The sequence below is a fragment of the Microtus pennsylvanicus genome, chromosome 10 (genome assembly GCF_037038515.1).
Source record: "Microtus pennsylvanicus isolate mMicPen1 chromosome 10, mMicPen1.hap1, whole genome shotgun sequence".
NCBI lineage: Eukaryota > Metazoa > Chordata > Mammalia > Rodentia > Cricetidae > Microtus > Microtus pennsylvanicus.
The window spans coordinates 100,085,860-100,104,362 of record NC_134588.1 but is presented as its reverse complement, the minus strand read 5'-3'; the positions used below and the strand labels follow the sequence as shown (position 1 = coordinate 100,104,362).

General features: G+C 41.3%; 1 protein-coding gene across 1 annotated transcript in view; it reads right to left on the bottom strand.

The window, feature by feature from the left end:
* Window positions 1-16,399, bottom strand: part of Dnah14 (dynein axonemal heavy chain 14) — a 243,864-nt gene extending 227,465 nt beyond the window's left edge. Inside the window, exons 1-7 of the mRNA XM_075987370.1 lie at window positions 16,205-16,399; window positions 14,716-14,788; window positions 13,940-14,086; window positions 9,706-9,833; window positions 7,562-7,714; window positions 4,971-5,086; window positions 233-295 (exon numbers count right to left, since the gene is read on the bottom strand). Coding sequence (XP_075843485.1) covers window positions 233-295; window positions 4,971-5,086; window positions 7,562-7,714; window positions 9,706-9,833; window positions 13,940-14,086; window positions 14,716-14,788; window positions 16,205-16,399 — 875 coding nt within the window. The remainder of the gene's footprint in view (window positions 1-232; window positions 296-4,970; window positions 5,087-7,561; window positions 7,715-9,705; window positions 9,834-13,939; window positions 14,087-14,715; window positions 14,789-16,204) is intronic.
* Between the last annotated feature and the right edge of the window lie 2,104 nt (window positions 16,400-18,503).

Here is an 18,503-nt window from a genome sequence, read left to right as displayed (position 1 = left end):
CTAGGGACACAGCTCAGTGGCAGAGCACTCAATGTTCTGCTTGTAGCACTGAGTAAAAGACAGAGGAAGATGGCAACAGAGAGAAGAAAAGAGAAATAGATGTTAAATGTATTCAAAATACCAGCAAAATGTGACTTCCCAATCTGAATCAAAATTCAATGTTATCTAGTTTATGCTACCTTTTGAAATCATTTTGCTTTTGAGATTTGTATGATTGTATATTAAGGTTTACCTGCTCTTCTCTGTCTTAATTCTTTTAACATTCAGTTTCCAAGTAACAAAGGCTTTATTCATCCTGAAAAGAAAAGAAATACTTCTTATATTCTTTATTTATAAGAGTTATACGGAACAAGTTAAGAGTTAAGTTAGAAAATTCCCTAGACTATGTTTTGTCTTGCATTACCAAAAAATAAATGCTAAGCCAAACAAATTTTCTCCAAAACCATCAACAAAACATAAAGCAAACAGCAAATGTAAGTGAAAGTCATTAGTTTTCTCATAGATGCAGAACTCAGTTGAAGCATCCCAATAAATATTAAAAAATCTGAAATATATTTTTTATACATCAGTTAGTTTGCAATGTGAAACAGAAATAGAAAAATGGAAAGGAGGGATCCAACTAAGGAGAAGAGAGCTCAGTACAGAAGGAAGGATGAGAAGGGAGAAATCACAATAAGTTGTTTGATGAAGCCTTAAGGAATCTTGTTATTTTACATTACCTAAAATCATAACAATATATTTAAGTGTATGTGTATACATATGCACATATATAAAAATATATGTACAGAGAGAGAGAGAGGCAGGCTATCATGGCTGACAATGCTACCCACAAGAGCCACAAATTACCAAAATCCCCAGAATCAATAACAAGAAATCTCCTTTGGAATGTTTAGGGTATACTAAGTGACTCCCAAATCAATATGGGCTATGGTTGCCCCTTGGCTGCTTCTCAAAGGTGAAGGCAAATCCTACTTGCTGAAGATACTATGCACTTAGGACACAAGACTCTCATATTTTCTCATTATTCTAGCCTGAAAGTCTTCCTGGTATCCATGCTACCAGAAAATATGATGAAAGCTGCTAAAGGAGAAAATCACGCAACAGTGTTACTCAACTGTGACACCTACGGACCACAACAATGGCCAGCATGGCAAGATACCTGTAAAACTGGTCCTAATATGTTGGAGGTAACCAACAGCTATCTCATTGGACTTACAGCCCACTCAACAGGAGAGAAACCACGCCTGGTACTAGAATCTAGCCAACTTCCAGAGGCCAGTAAGGTCATGGAGCTTAGAAAGGACTCTAGTACTGCCACTTTGCTAGACCAGCATTAATTCCTAGCTGCATTCGAAATCTTTTCCACATAAAAGTGAAACTCTCACCCCTCATCAAAACAAACAAACAAAAAAACCCCACCACCACAACTGGATGCAACACAGAGATCAACAGATTGTAGGGAACCTTTCTCCAACAGATACATCAACTTCACATCTGTATCTACGACACAGGGGACATCATGGATACACCAACTTCACATCTGTATCTATGGCTCAGGGGACATCACGGATACACCAACTTCACATCTGTATCTACGGCTCAGGGGACATCACAGACATACTGACTTCACAACTGCACCTATAGTTCAGGGGACATCACGGATACATCGAGTTCACTTCTACATCCATGGCTCAGAGGACATCACAGATACACCGACTTCACTTCTGCATCTGTGGCTCAGGGGACACCATGGGAGAGGGGGTGGAAAGATCATAAGAGCCAGAATACCAGAAGTTGGTGATGGAGGTGGGTCTTGTATCTTATCTGTTGCTTTCATTGGTTAACTAATAAAGAAAACTGCTTGGCCTGATATGACAGAAAATTAGGTAGGTGGAGTAGACAAAACAGAATGCTGGGAGAAAGAAAGCCGAGTCAGGCAGTCACCATGATTCTTCCACTCCAGACAGACACAGGTTATGATCTTTCCTGGTAAGCCAGCTTGTGGTACTACACAGAATATTAGAAATGGGTTAGATCAATATGTAAGAGCTAGCCAATAAGAGGCTGGAACTAATGGGCCAAGCAGTGTTTAAAAGAATACAATTTCTGTGTAATTATTTCGGGTATAATGCTAGCCGTGCGGGTGGCCGGGTGCCAGGAACGTAGCCTGCCGTTCCTCACAACAAGTTGGCTGTGAAACAGTTTCCCATCAAAATGGCTGAATAAGCAAGATCTGAATAATGCAAACATTGATAAACATGGTGATGTAAAAGAATTCTCCCAAGGTCACTCTCCTGGACAAGGAACTACCTAGCACCCGAGGACTGCAGAGAGATGGAGGATTAGCCTCTCCCAAGGACAAGCCCCCTAATTGGTTCTCTGATTAAAAGTGGTCATCTCTGAACCACTTATACACAAACAGAGTGCTCTCTGAGGCTATATTTGGACACTTGTACAGTAAAATGTAACATTAAGAACCAGGGAAGAGGAGAGTTCATTTGAGGAGGATATGAAGGGGTCATAGGGAATGGACTTGGGAGGTGATGCAGAGAGAAAAGGCATATAATTATATTTTAACTAAAATATGTAAAATAAACATAAAAAGTCAAAATTAAAATTTCAATGATAATTTGTATAAAAACCTTGTATAATGCTAACTAAAATAAAAAATAGTTATGAAAAACAGATGTGTGTATAACTTAAAAATCTCAGAGGACCTACACAAGGACAACCTGAGAAGTCTACCTGGTGACTGCTCACTGTCCATAATTTCTATATGGGAAACAGATCTAATACCTTTCTGCAAGTCTCCTCAACTTCTCCATTTTAGGCCTTGGTGGGACCTGCTCAGTGCCACGTTGGCAGCCCTCCCTCAGCAGAGAGTGACCCCAAATCAGTCTTGTTGTAAGAGACTTCTGTTTGAAATTATCCTGCTTCCTTTTACTTAGCTATTACCTCTGCTTGCCCCACCATATGTAAGTTCTATGGAGCAGACACACACATATCTTTTCCTGTGTGGGTTTTTTGCAGAGTCCCTGATCCCTCTGTTCTCATCTTTTCCACGTTCATATCAATTAAAGAGGAAGTAGCAAATGTTGCTCAATAAGCTACACCATCTCTGTGATGAAGCCTTGTACACCTGTCTAAAGTCCCTCAGATCCTTAGTGAAGCTATCACATAAAATTTAACAAGTTAAAGTGTTATTCGACTTGGATTGGAGCAGAGCTCTGTGTAAGAGGATATGCCTAGTAATGAGAGGTGTTACAGTTGAAGCGTATATTTAAATATGTTTAACTTATACATTTAATATGTTACATATTTCTATGTCTGTGCAAAAATATATGTATTTGTAATATAAATTTTGTATATGTTCTTTGTCTTTTACAAATAACAGCAGACAACAAGAAAAAGCAAATATTAAAGATAAAGAAAATTATAAACTGGATGTTGTACAAACATTAAAAGAGCAACAGTGTAGTCCTTGACCCCCTGGCTCCCACAATCCTTTCCCCCGTCTTCTTCAGGATTCCCCAAACTCTGCCTAATGTTTGGCTGTGGCTCTGCCATCTGCTTCCATCAGTTGCTGGATGGAGCCTCTCTGATGACAATGGGTTAGGTACCAGTCTGGTTACAGAAGATGATCAAGTTCAGGCTATGTATCCACTATTGTTAGGAACCTTAGCTGGGGTCATCTTGTAGATTCCTGGGGGATTCCCTTGTGCCAGGTTTTTACCTGACCCTGAAATGCCCCCATTTCCAGTAGTCTCTTTAAGTACTCTCCCCTCCATGTCCCTCCCTTCTGACCTGATCATTCCTGTTCCCATCCCCACCTGCTCTCAGTTCACTCACAGAACATCTTCTACTTCCCCTTCCCAGGGAGATCTGTGCACATCCCCCCCTCCCCCTGTATCTTCCTTATTCCTAGTCTCTCTGGGTCTGTGGATTATAGCATAGTTTTAGGAGCCAGAGGAGTCAAGGGCTCCACAAAAAAAAAAAAAAACCCTCACAGAATCAACTAACCTGGGCTCAGAGGGGCTCACAGAGACTGAACTCACAACCAGGGGGCCTACATGGGACTGACCCAGGCCCTCTGCATATATGTGACAGTTGTGCAGCTTGGTCTTCTTGTGGGACTCCTAACAGTGGGAGCAGGGGCTGTCTCTGACTCTTTTGTTGCCTTGTGGGACCATATTCCTCATACTGAGTTGCTTTGCACAGCCTTAATTCGGGAGGGGGGGTCCTTAGTCTTACTGCAACTTGACACACCATGTTTTGCTGATTACCATGTGAGGCCTGCTCTTTTCTGAATATGAAATGGAGGAGGAGTAGATGGGGGAAAGAAGGTGGAGGGACTGGGAAGAGAGGAGGAAGGGCAAAAAAACAAACAAACAAATGTAATAGAATAATAAAAAGAGCAACAGTGTCCATCCTATTGAGATGAGTGTGAAGCATCTTACCGCTTGGCAAAACTTTCAAGACAGAATTTGATTCAGTAACCTGCCCCAACCAGGGCCTCCACTCTTCTCTGTTTTCCTGTGTAATATTTTCAATCCCCTGCATCTTACACATTCATGTTTACTGTTCCTCATACACCTTAAATCAGAATTTTAGAGGCTAATTTATTTGTTCAATACAGTTTTCCAGCATCTAGAATAACTCTTTGCTTTTCTCAGATGCTCAATAGGTATTCATCAATACAAAAGGCATGAAGAAAAAGTAAACCCAATAGAGACTATTCAATTATGGTTGACAATAAAGCATCAGTTTTTGTAACATTTATCCAGAAAAAGACTGAAAAAAATTGTCCTTAAATGGTTGAAGTTCCTTAGTCTAAAACACACGTGCGGAACACCCCATCCTGCTCCACATCCCATGAGCGGCAGCATTCTAGTAGGAGCAGATGCCATGGGCAACAGCTCTAACAACACAATCAAACTACCAAGCGTTTGTTTCCTTTGCATCCATCTTACCGGAAGTTGTAAAATATCTTAAATTGCTGCAGTAGATAGAAGTAATGTCTTTCTGAAAGCCAGTCCAGGGTAGAGAGGAGTTCCACGTCTTCCATGCCGGTGCCTGTTTTAGTGATCTAGAATCACAAAGCATGAACTGTGGCATCACTTCTATTTTCAAGACACCAAAACTGTATTCACCTTCTACCCCCAGTCTTCATCCACTTCATCTGTCCCCGAATCTGGCTTCCATGTGCACACTGCCGCTACACTGGACACTTGTTCCTGCTTGCTCTCTTGTGTTCCTACAGAATGAACAGGGAAAACTTCTTCTCTATCCAGAGATATTTTTACTAATAACTTGATAAGCTTTCTGTCTCACAATTTTCATATTTTGTATCAATTGTTCTGGCATGGCTGAGGATGCAGAAATTGTTCTGGCATGGCTGAAGATGCCTGCCTTGCATAGGGAAGTCCTAGGCTTGTGGTCCTGCTCGAGCATACTGTTGAGTTGATTTCAGTTGGATCATTGGGAGAGCAGAAGAAAACAGCTGGTTATTAAACCAATGATCAAACTTTGTTAATCATAACTTTTGGCATCATGATGCTAAGTATATATTGAAAAGATTTCTATATCTTGTCCTGAAGTTTCTAACAAATATGTCAATAAATGATTTCTCCATTGAGCCAAAGAGATTTCTCCACTGGCAAAGTGCTTGTCACACAAGCATGAAGACCTGAGTTCCACACCAGAACCCACGTAAAATAATTTGATGTGGTGGTGTGCTCCTGTGATCCGGCCCTGGGGAGCTGGAGAGAGGTGGCTCCCTGGGGCTTGCTGGTCAGCCAGGCTACTTACTTGGTGAGCACCAGGCCAGTGGGAGACTGTATCCCCTATCGAAAAACACAAGGTGGATGGCTCCTGAAGGGCACCCAAGCTTCACACACACACACACACACACACACACACACACACACACACACACACACACACACACACACTCGAAATAGGTATTATTCCTATTACGCCAACAAATGCCTGTTTTCTAGTTTTCACTTTTAAAAAGCTATGTAAAATATTAATAAAACATTTAAGAGGTGAAAAACTCCTGCCAGCTGAATCCTTAAATTTGTACCAAAAGGAAGAAAACTTTTATTATTAAATAATTTTCTTCCAAGCTGTTTCTTAAACATTAACTTTTTGACTGAATTTCTCTAAACCACAAAGAGATAAATCATATTTTTCATATGTGCCTAAAATTAGATAAATGAATATAACCATGTGTATATACATGCATATATAAATGAATTTCATGCCCTTCAGGAGACATAGACCATCTTTTTTTTTTTAAAGCAGCATTAGGCAGGAGAAACCTCCTTTTGAATTGTTGGTCAGAGGAGACCAAGAGACTCTCAAAAAATATAGGCTCTCATGGTTGCCTTGGTCTCCTCCCAAAGGTTGGAGATATGTCCCTATTGCTGAATCCAAGATTCAGGATTTGAGCTGCATCTGACCTGAAAGTCTCCTCCCTGAGGACTAGCTTCCACAGTGCCAGAAGGTGCTCTGCACGCTGTTAAAGGAGAAAGCAATCAATAGTCCTACTGGGCTGGGGCACCTATGAACCCCAACAATGCACCCTTGGTATGATATCCCTCAAGGTGAAGTAGTGTCACTCATATGATGGTGACAACCAACAGCTCTCTAGTTAGACTTAGGGCCTATTTAACAGGAGAGAAAACACACCTGTACTGGAAACCTAGCCAAATACCTATGACTAGTGAGGCCATGGATCTTAGAACAGGGGCTATGGTAGCCACTTGATTGGATCACACATTTCCCCGCTGCATTCTAAATATTTATCCTGTACCCATAGGCAGGTGTAGCTCTCCCCCCACCTCCAGGAAGCGTCTCTCTGCAGCAGATAGAGAACACTGCAGAAAACCACAGCCGGTCAGAATGCAGGGACCAAGCGACTGGGGGTGCCCCATGCCAATGGATGCATCTACAGCACAACTCCTGCACCAAACCTAAGGCTCACTGTAGAGCCAGAAGACCAGAAAGTCTGCTCAGAGAGTATGGGTCCTATGGATGACAGGGAAGCTACAGCCATGATACTGCAAAAATAGGGCTGCCTAAACAGGACCTGAACAAGGACGTCACCAATGGGATGGGGGAATACTCATCAGGCCTCACCCTAGAAAAAGACCTCTAGGCACCTAACGAGCACTGAGGGAGGGAGAGTTAAAGGATACTATGGAAAACAAGGTCATGAGTTTGAGAGGGAAGTAAGGGAAAACATGGGAGGGTTGAAGGGATGGAATATGGGAAGGATCGGACAGAGAGGTGGAAGGGGGAAAAGATATAATTATATTGTAATCATAAATAAGTAAAAATGCCACATTAAAAATAAGTCCTAAGTTGGTTGCTTTTACTCTCCTCTCTTATTATTATTATTATTTTGGCAGGGTCTCATTATATGTGCCGCAGGTTACAACGCCCTGCTTCTTCTGCTCCCCCCCCCCCCACTGCTGGGATAGCAAGTGTACTTGACTGAACTGGGTATGATTTTCTGGGGTAATTCATAAAGCTGAGCATATGTATTTTACATTACCTTTGAGACAAATGAAGCGGTGACCACCCAAAATACTTTGCAATTTTTAGCTCTGTGGGCAGAGACTACTTGAAGGTCATACTCATTGAAGACGCCTCTCGTGTTTTCCATAGGAAGGCAGTATACAAATTCACCATCATCTCTCAAAGGTTCCTCACAAGAAGAAGACACTTACTTTGACTAAAGTAATAATTAAATGACTAAACAGGCCCAGTGGGAAGAATGTGAAGACAGAACCAAAATAGGATAGTACTAGTGAAAAAAATTAGCCTCAAACCATGCCTAATTCAAGTTCAATAAGACCAATCTCATAAACCATCCTCCTTAAACATGGTACAGTGATAAGATATTTGGAGATATTATCCACACACTTGCTATGAACTCGATGATGACCCTGAACAAATGTGCCACATTCCATTCTGGATACAGCTAGCTTCTCATCTGCACCAGTCAGGATGGGGTCAGTACTCTACCGGCTATGGCGAGCACTGGTAGTGGGTAGCACACAGCAAGCGGTGAGTGCAAAACATAACTATCTGAGCAACGATGCCTCTGACAACTTTAAAGAGACCGAGGCTCGATGCTTTTAAACATAACTGAGCACATGCAAAAAGCTCATAAACTCATGAAGTAACAAAAGAGGAGCTGAAAGCCACGTGCGCCTTTAATTCACACTTGGTGCTCCTACCGTAAGTGCCCAAGTTCCTGTTTCATTGATTTGGAAGTATTGAGAAGCTGAGAAAGTATTGAGCGTCCACTGAGAAAATGTAAAGTATAAATTATAAAGCTGTTTTCCTTTAGTTTTGAAATGTGCACTTTTATCAATAAAAAAATTTAAGTCATACAAAAAATTTCAGAGTAGTTTTATTAAAAGAATAATTTCATCATTGGTGATGGTCTCAAAAGCTACTGAATCAAGTGATTAAGCTGTTCCAGTTACTGTGGTTTTAGACTTTGGATTCAGTTTTATAGTGTTTCCATTGGTAGCTGTTTGCTTTCTTGTTTGGGCTCCAATTATAACTTGTACTAATAAACCTTTTTTTTTAAAAAAAAAAACACTTAAATCCCCAAATCAGAGGAAATGAGCTAACTTGAGTGACTGGCAGAGCCACAAGCTTCATTGTAGCTTTTTGGCCAATTATGCCATTTTTGTTCTAACTCTATATTCTAAGGTTATTAGAAACTTAGTGTAAATAGAGTTATCAAGTCTTTTTTTTATACAAATCAAGCACAATTCACTGAAAGATCCAAAGCACTCATGCACAGCTAGGGTTTTGTTTTGCACTTTTAAACACTGGGACCACAATCTACCTGATGCTATAGCGTGTTCCTCTTCCATTTGACCTTCACAGCTCTCTAGAGTCATTCAGAGAGGGTAGAAACTTGCTCAAGATGAGCTAGTGGGTGACCGAGATTCAAAAGTGCACAAAGTCGATTTATGAGTGAACTTTCAGTCACCTTATGCTGACTACGAACGATGATTTTTAGTCCTCAGAGTAACCATCTAGAGCAGGAATTGGCAAACCCTGGCCTGGGCCAGGTATCTGTTTTTATAAATAAAGTTTTATGGACAAACAGTCATTTGTTGTGTTCTGTGCACCAACAGTCTGTGCACAGGGGCAGGATGAGTGCTTCCTTGCAACAGAGGTCATATGACCTACGGAGACTAAAATACTTCTTATATGACCCCAGGATTTGGAGCAGTGATTCTTAACTATGTAGCGGTTTACTGAGAAAACAGGCAATTAGCCCCGCATTCACAGTTTCTTATTCTGTTGGTCAAGTGTGAAGGTGAGAACATGAATTTCTGCTAAGTTTCTTAGATAAGTTCCTCTTACTTCTTTTTGTAAACTCACAGAGTGACATACACAGAGTTTGAGGCAGATGGGGCACTTCCTGTGAACTCACTTAGAAGAGGAAGAGATGGGGAACAGACAAGAGATGTACTGTAGACAAAACTGTCATGCTTATCTCTATTTAAGTAGGGGAAATAAATTATGCTGAGATGCTTTTATATTTGCTAACAATTATTGTAATGCATTATTAATTAGCTTTGATGTGATATCTACAATGAGTTAATAAAGGTCAAGATAGATTCAAAATTTAATTTCTAATAGTTGAAATTGCATGGGATAGGATCTCACCTTTAGACTGAACTTCTGAAGGGCAATCTTAGGACGGTATTCCAAACTATGTGGAAATACTGGAGTTTTCCATTGGAGCTTTTCTCTTAGCCTAATAATATGTTTTATGGCATCAAGCTCTTCTGGTTCTGGTGGGAAAAGGTTTTTAAAGTTCAATGGAAGTGCAAGTATAGGTATCATTTAGTAATAATGTATACTACTACAAATATCTCATTTAGTGATAATGTAGACTACTACAAATATCTCATTTAGTAATAATGCAGACTACTACAAATATCTCATTTAGTAATAATGTAGACTACTACAAATATCTCATTTAGTAATAATGTAGACTACTACAAATATCTCATTTAGTAATAATGTAGACTACTACAAATATCACATTTAGTAATAATGTAGACTACTACAAATATCTCTATAAGTAGCAAAGTGAAATGGTAAGTCAGAGAAGTGAACACTGCGCAACTAAAGAAGAATCTGTAGCATTAAACTACGCTTTAACAGAGGCTCAGAAGGATACCACACCTTGCACATACATGTGCACATGCACCTGTTTGCACACTTGTGCACCCCAACATGAGCACAAACATACATGTACCACAAACACGTAACAAGGAAGGTGGAAATAACTACATAGAAACATGAGACTCTCCTAGTGGTCTATGGGAGAGGTCTTTAGGAATAAGGTATATAGTGTCCGAACTTACTTAGCTCTTACTTTGCTTGAAAAGCTTTCCAACACTGAATTGTATTTGTAGATAAGAAGATCATAAGTAAACTATGAATAGTGTCAAGCAAGAAAGGCAGGTGTCACAAAGGGTTTAACTACATGATCAGAGATTATAAACCACAGGAAATACTAGAACAAGGCTCTATACATCTTCAATATAGGGCTTGAAGTTCTAGCAATAGCAATAAGACAACATAAGGGGATCATGAGGATTCGTATTGGAAAGGAAGAAGTTAAGCTTTCGTTATTTGCAGATGATATGATAGTATACATAAGCGACCCCAAAAACTCTACCAAAGAACTCCTACAGCTGATAAACACCTTTGGTAATGTGGCAGGATATAAGATCAACTCCAAAAAATTAGTTGCCTTCCTATACACTATACATAAGGAAGCAGAGAGGGAAATCACAGAAGCATCACCTTTCACGATAGCCACAAATAGCATAAAATATCTTGTGATAACTCTGACCGAGGAAGTGAAAGATCTATTTGACAAGAACTTTAAGTCTTTGAAGGAAGAAATTGAAGAGGACACCAGAAAATGGAAGGATCTCCCTTGCTCCTGGATTGGGAGGATCAACATAGTAAAAATGGCAATTCTACCAAAAACAATCTATAGATTCAATGCGATCCCCATCAAAATCCCATCAAAATTCTTCACAGATCTGGAGAAGACAATAATCAACTTTATATGGAAAAACAAAAAACCCAGGATAGCCAAAACAATCTTATACAACAAAGGAGCGTCTGGAGGCATTACCATCCCTGACTTCAAACTCTACTACAGAGCTACAGTATTGAAAACAGCTTGGTATTGGCATAAAAACAGAGAAGTCGACCAATGGATTTGAATAGAAGACCCTGACATTAACCCACAAACCTATGAACACCTTATTTTCGATAAAGGAGCTAAAAGTATACAATGGAAGAAAGAAAGCATCTTCAACAAATTGTGCTGCCAAAACTGGATGTCAACCTGTAGAAGAATGAAAATAGATCCATATCTATCACCATGCACAAAACTCAAGTCCAAATGGATTAAAGACCTCAATATCAGTCCGAACACACTGAACCTGATAGAAGAGAAAGTGGGAAGTACTCTACAACACATGGGCACAGGAGACCACTTCTTACGTATAACCCCAGCAGCACAGACATTAAGGACCTCATTGAATAAATGGGACCTCCTGAGACTGAGAAGCTTCTGTAAAGCAAAGGACACTGTCACTAAGACACAAAGGCAACCCACTAACTGGGAGAAGATCTTCACCAACCCCGCAACTGACAAAGGTCTGATCTCCAAAATATATAAAGATCTCAAGAAACTAGACCGTAAAAGGCTAATCAACCCAATTATAAAATGGGGCATTGAGCTGAACAGAGAATTCTCAACAGAAGAACTTCAAATGGCCAAAAGACACTTAAGGTCATGCTCAACTTCCTTAGCGATCAGGGAAATGCAAATCAAGACAACTTTAAGATACCATCTTACACCTGTCAGAATGGCTAAAATAAAAAACACCAATGATAGCCTTTGTTGGAGAGGTTGTGGAGAAAGGGATACACTCATCCATTGCTGGTGGGAATGCAAACTTGTGCAACCACTTTGGAAAGCAGTATGGCGGTTTCTCAGGAAATTCGGGATCAACTTACCCCTGGACCCAGCAATACCACTCTTGGGAATATACCCAAGAGAGGCCTTATCATACAACAAAAGTATATGCTCTACGATGTTCATAGCAGCATTGTTTGTAATAGCCAGAACCTGGAAACAACCTAGATGCCCTTCAATGGAAGAATGGATAAAGAAAGTATGGAATATATACATATTAGAGCACTACTCAGCAATAAAAAACAAGGACTTCTTGAATTTTGCATGCAAATGGATGGAAATAGAAAACACTATCCTGAGTGAGATAAGCCAGACCCAAAAAGAGGAACATGGGATGTACTCACTCATATTTGGTTTCTAGCCATAAACCAAGGACATTGAGCCTATAATTAGTGATCCTAGAGAAGCTAAATAAGGAGAACCCAAAGAAAAACATATAGGCATCCTCCTGAATATTAACCTTCAGCAAGCGATGAAAGGAGACAGAGACAGAGACCCACATTGGAGCACAGGACTGAAATCTCAAGGTCCAAATCAGGAGCAGAAGGAGAGAGAGCATGAGCAAGGAACTCAGGACCAGGAGGGGTGCACCCACACACTGAGACAATGGGGATGTTCTACTGGGAACTCACCAAGACCAGCTGGCCTGGGTCTGGAAAAGCCTGGGATAAAACCGGACTCTCTGAACATAGCGGACAATGAGGACTACTGAGAACTCAAGAACAATGGCGATGGGTTTCTGATCCTACTGCACGCACTGGCTTTGTGGGAGCCTAGGCAATTTGGATGCTCAACTTACTAGACCTGGATGGAGGTGGGGGTTCCTTGGACTTCTCACAGGACAGGGAACCCTGATTGCTTTTCGGGCTGAGAGGGGGGACTTAATTGGGGGAGGGGGAGGGAAATGGGAGGCGGTGGCGGGGAAGAGACAGAAATCTTTAATAAATAAATAAATTAAAAAAATAAACAGAAAAAAAAAGAATCACATGGAACTTGTGCTATTTTATAAAACAGCACGAGAATTGAGATGAAAACTCTTCAATGTTTCCTCAAAGCCAGGAAAAGAGACTAGAATAAATCTGCTAGCGAGATAAACTCTGACACAATGCACTAACCACCCAGAAGACAGTCGATCAGTGGATGCTGAATACTGATGCGGCTTTTCTGCTGAGATACTGAGAACCCTGGATGTTCCCATGTGAATAGGGGTTCTGATGATAAACCCACCTCTGGGTCGTGGTGTTCCAGTAAGAAACAGGAAAGTTTCCTTTATACAATTTATGATATTAAAATAGTGATTTCAAATATAAAGAAAGTATCGAAACATTCATGGGGGGAAACGTTTCAACTATTTGGGCACTCAATCTTTGTATCAGACAAAGATATAAATCTCAGATCTAATCAGTGCAGACCTGTAATCCCAGAGTTTGAGGCAGGAGGATCTTGATTTCAAAGCCAGGCTGAACTACATAGTGAGTCTTTGTTTAAGAAAACTAAAGGCTGACAACACAGAGAGGCAGGAGAGCACTTGCCTAGCCTGTGCACGGCCCTGCATCAACACCCGCAAGCCCCCACCCACACATACACAACATACAAGTTTCACTAGAAACATAAAACAAAGCTATAACTTGTCTTGCATGGATTGCCAAAACTAAAATCTGAGAATATCTTCAGTAAGAACATAATCATTGACTACATTGTCAATTTTAATGCTATTGTAAATTTCAAAAATAATTTAAAAATTGACAGTTTTTAAAGGTACCAAACATGCAAGACTCAGCCAGACATTTTCTCTTCCATAAAGTCAGTGTCCAACATAAGGACAGAAACCACGAGAAAGCTTGCCAGCGTGTGTGGCTTCCTTCAAACCGGCGCAAGTCTGCAGCATACCTGTCCTGTCATATGATCCAAGCCGGGCTTTCTCCACTTTTGTCTTAGTACAAGTTTGTTCCTTTTTGACTTTTGATTTCCTTTTCTTGGGGACAATTAATTCTGAAGCCACTGCATGTTGTTGATCAAACCTTTCTTTAAGGTAATCTGCGAGGAAAACCATTATGAACCAAGTATTTACTGTGAACTCTAATAATACCATAGTAACTTCACAGACCGCACAGTATGAGGAGCACATGCTGAGCCAAGGGACCTGGGTTCACAGGAATGTGGGTCACTATTCTGCGTTTTCCTTTGTAAGTTGCATGCCTACCTTTTCTTCTGGACCTTTGAAACAAGGAGGTAAAGCAGGGGAGGGCTATAAATAGCCACTGGCCTCGCCTAGAGGGGGCCCTAATTAACCAGGCTGCCATTAGGCCTCCTGGGAAAGAGGTTAATGACAGTGGTGACTTTCCTGACGACCTCATCCTTTCCGTCTTCCACACTCCACCTATCGTCACAGTGAGAAGCACAGACACTTCTAAGTTGGATAGCATCACTAAAGCCTTGGCTAAGGTGAATGTTGGTTGCTCTGTTTGATCATTTTATTAATAGAGCACATCTTTGGAGTAGGAACGGATGCTCACGGGAAATAAATCTTTTAATTAACTTTCACTTGGGACTGAGCACAGAATATATTTAAATATGAATGCAGAAGAGTAAAAAGGGCATTGCTCATATTTCTATGATTTCCTTAACTGGTGGGTTACATGTAGAAGACTGGGAAAATTACTGACAATAGGGCTCTTCAGAAGCAATTTCATCTGTTCTCTCACATTTAACAAAAACATATGCAGCAAAAGCTCTGAGCTACAATATAGTCCGGGACAAAATACCGTAACTACAAGCAAAACAGAAGAGTGCAGATGAGATCAGTCCGTGTCCTCCTGTGCCATGCAGCCCTTAGGCCCACTTCGGGGGACTTGTCTGCTCGGAGGAGACTCAGAGGTTCACCCTTTCCAAGTAATCAAATGTTGAGAGGTGGTGAGGTTTTGAATTTTGGAGGAGGATGAGGAGCTAAGGAGGAGGAACCACGAGACAGCAGACACTTCGCTTGACTGATGGACAAGGGAAGGCTGGTTTTCGGGGATGGTTAGAGGAGACAGAGTTGTACGCTGCAGCTACTCCCTAAGGACGCTCTCTCACACGGCAGCTGCTTATAATCTCATGCTCCATATCGCCCAGATTGGAAAGTGGGTTTGTTTTCCTTATCACTCCCCACTCACCACTTCCAAAACAATTTGTATCCTTTAAGAATAAAAATAAAATCCTACTCCTTTGAAGTTCCTGGATTTTGCTACATCATACACTCCAATGTTTCACTGACTCCAATTGCTTGGTCACTCAGCTAATTTGTAGCTTTGGCTCCACAGAAGGCCACCTTCTCCATTTCAGTGTTACTAAGCCGAGACCTGTTTGATGCTATGTCCTTCTGTTACATCCCAGATCTCCCCAAATTTCTACAACTCAACCAATAAAATCCTACTCCTTTGAAGTTCCTGGATTTTGCTACATCATACACTCCAATGTTTCACTGACTCCAATAGCTTGGTCACTCAGCTAATTTGTAGCTTTGGCTCCACAGAAGGCCACCTTCTCCATTTCAGTGTTCCTAAGCCGAGACCTGTTTGATGCTATGTCCTTCTGTTACATCCCAAATCTCCCCAAATTTCTACAACTCAACCACTAACATTTTGGTGTGAGAGGTCCTTTTGTCTATGTGTTGCTTTTATTGGTTAATTAATAAAGAAAACTGACTTGGCCTATAGCATGGGAGGAGGAAGGCAGAGTGAGGGAGAAACCATGGAGCCGCTGGAGACAGATGATGGGAATTTTAGTCGGTAAGCCACAGACTCATGGCAATACACAGATTAATAGAAATGGCTTAAATTAAGATGTAAGAGTTAGCCAATAAGAAGCTAGAACTAATGAGCCCAGCAGTGATTTAAATAATAAAGTTTCTGTGTGATTATTTCGGGGTTAAGTGGCCAGGAACAAATTAGTGGCCTCCATACAACAGCATTTAAGCAACTATAGGTCACATCTACAACACAAAAGGAATGGTGTTTGTGTGTTTATTTTACAGATTACCTACAAGAACTACAATTCAACAGTATGTAGTTGCTCCATGTGTGACTATTGTGCATTACACTGTGTGTCATCATCTGCTCTCTGTTCTTTCAGCTTGCTCTACACCGTCCCCAACATGGCTACCCGTCCCCTCACCAGTATGTCCACTCCTTTGTCCACACCCTTACAGTCCATCACCCTCAGTTTTCCACCTTTCTCTTCAGCCACGTCAGCTAATGTCCCTACACGTACCCTTGCCAATGTCGTAAACTGTCTCGTCACATCTCCACATCTCAGTGCTGTTAGGTAAAGCTTCTTGGCAAAGCGGGTTTGGCAACGGCAGAGACTCATTGTAATGAACCATACATACACGGGCCCTGAACACAAGCCATGGATTCTATTGCTGCTTCGTCAACTTGTTCTTCCTCTTGCCAGCTAATTTTTCTCCATGCTCCTCAAACTTGGAAACAGACTCCATCTTCCAGCCTCCATTTTTCCATTCTACCTTTGCTTCTTGGCTAACGAGAGTGCTGGGTTTTGGATAGAAATCTCTTTACTTCACTGCTAACACGCAAACAAAGCACTGGCACCTGCCCATGGTTCCCTCCGATTTAGTAAAGGAGGCATCTGGCTTTCCTGCCACCCAAGAGAGTCCTTTCCATCTTTTATTCACACTTCTTCCTTAACATCTGCACTCCTGCTATCTTCTTCTGCATGGACCTCCACACTGCATCCATTCTCGGACCACACCCCAGTCATCACTAACGCCGTCTCTTCAAAGACAAATTTCTCGAGACCTGCAAATGGCCACTGCCTTATTTCTTCACCTATCACCCAGTCTTCGTCTCCTGCACTCTTGGAAATCCCACCAAAATGGCACTCAAGTGACCACACTTTTGAGGTCATTTCGCTCAATGGACATTTTCCTGTCCTGGTTTTACTAGTGTGTGAATGACGATCCATGCTTTATTCATTTTTTTTTTCTAGAAAATGACCCGAGAGAGGCTCACATTTTGTACCACTGGCTGCACTAGGACTCGCCAAATAGATCTGGTTGGCCTTAAACTTGCGGCAGCCATACTGCCTCTGCCTCCCGAGTGCCACAATTACAGGGGTCACTACCATTCCTAACTCTAATTCTTTCTTATACAATTACTTCCCACTGATTTCTATGACATCACATACCTATTTCTTTATCACCCTGGTCATCCTCAAGCTGACCAATCCCATATCCTTTGCATCTGACCTTTTTCTAGCTCATAATTGCTAGACATTGTCCCTAAGGAATCTCACTGTGGCCATGGCTTAAACTTCCAGTTTTAGGATTACCCAAGTACATCATCTCAGGCCTGATACTTCAGAGCTCCTGGATCACATTCAGCAGTCTCCTCAACATCTTTGGGATGAACCAAAGGTATCCTTAACTTTATATGTGCAAAATTCAAACTCATAGCCTCTTCCCCAGACCCCACAGATCCTGTGTGAGGTTTCCTATTTTAGTATATGGTACCTCCTAGTCATCACATTCAAAAAGCTAGAAGCCTTAGAACCATCTTCAACACCTCCTGTTCTCTCTGATCCTCCAGCATGACTGACAAGTCTACCTTCAGAATATTTAGAGTCTGCTAACTGGTCTCCCTCAGTCAATTCTTGTTCTTTAATCTGTAGTCTTTTCAAAATGGTAAATAGGATCACATTAACTCCTTGCTTAACAGCTGGAGATGGTGGGCCACACCTTTAATCCTACCACTTGGAAGGCAGAGGCAGGTGGGTTTGATTTGAGGCCATCCTGATATACAACAGCAAGGTCCAGACTAGCCAAAGTTACAAAGTGAGACTTGGGTCTTAGAAAACAGGATCGGGGTGGGAGGGTACCCTGGAGAGATGGCTCAGCAGTAGAGGGGCCTAAGTTTGATTCCCAGCACCCTCATCTAATGGCTCCCAACTGTCTGTAACTCCAGCTCATGGGTATTCCGTCTCTTCTGTGGACTCCTGCACACACTCACATACACGTGCCCACACCCAGGCCCATATACATATTTAAAAGTAAAAACATCCAAAATAAAACTCCCCAGACCAACAATCTAAAAAACTTTCTATTGTTCTTATCTTCCAGGCTCACAAACTCTTTAGCCTGGATGCCATGTCCTCAGTTTCCAACTCTTGAATTCCTATGCAGCTCACATTTCTGTCCTCTTTTTCCTGAGGAAAATAGCAAAAAGATCAAATTCAAACAATCTGCCCAAAGAATGCCTGGAATTTAGGCTCTCAGATCCCTTCAGGAAACCAACCCACTGATCTTTAGGCAGAAGTGACAATTGGAGGAGTGACCTAAGAGTTAATTGGAGCTGTCTAGGTGACAAGGGCAACAATGGTCATTGCAAGGTCTCATTTTAGACAGGAAAGGGACTCTGACTTTGACACACTGGAAATGGAATAGAAAGCAGAGAAAACT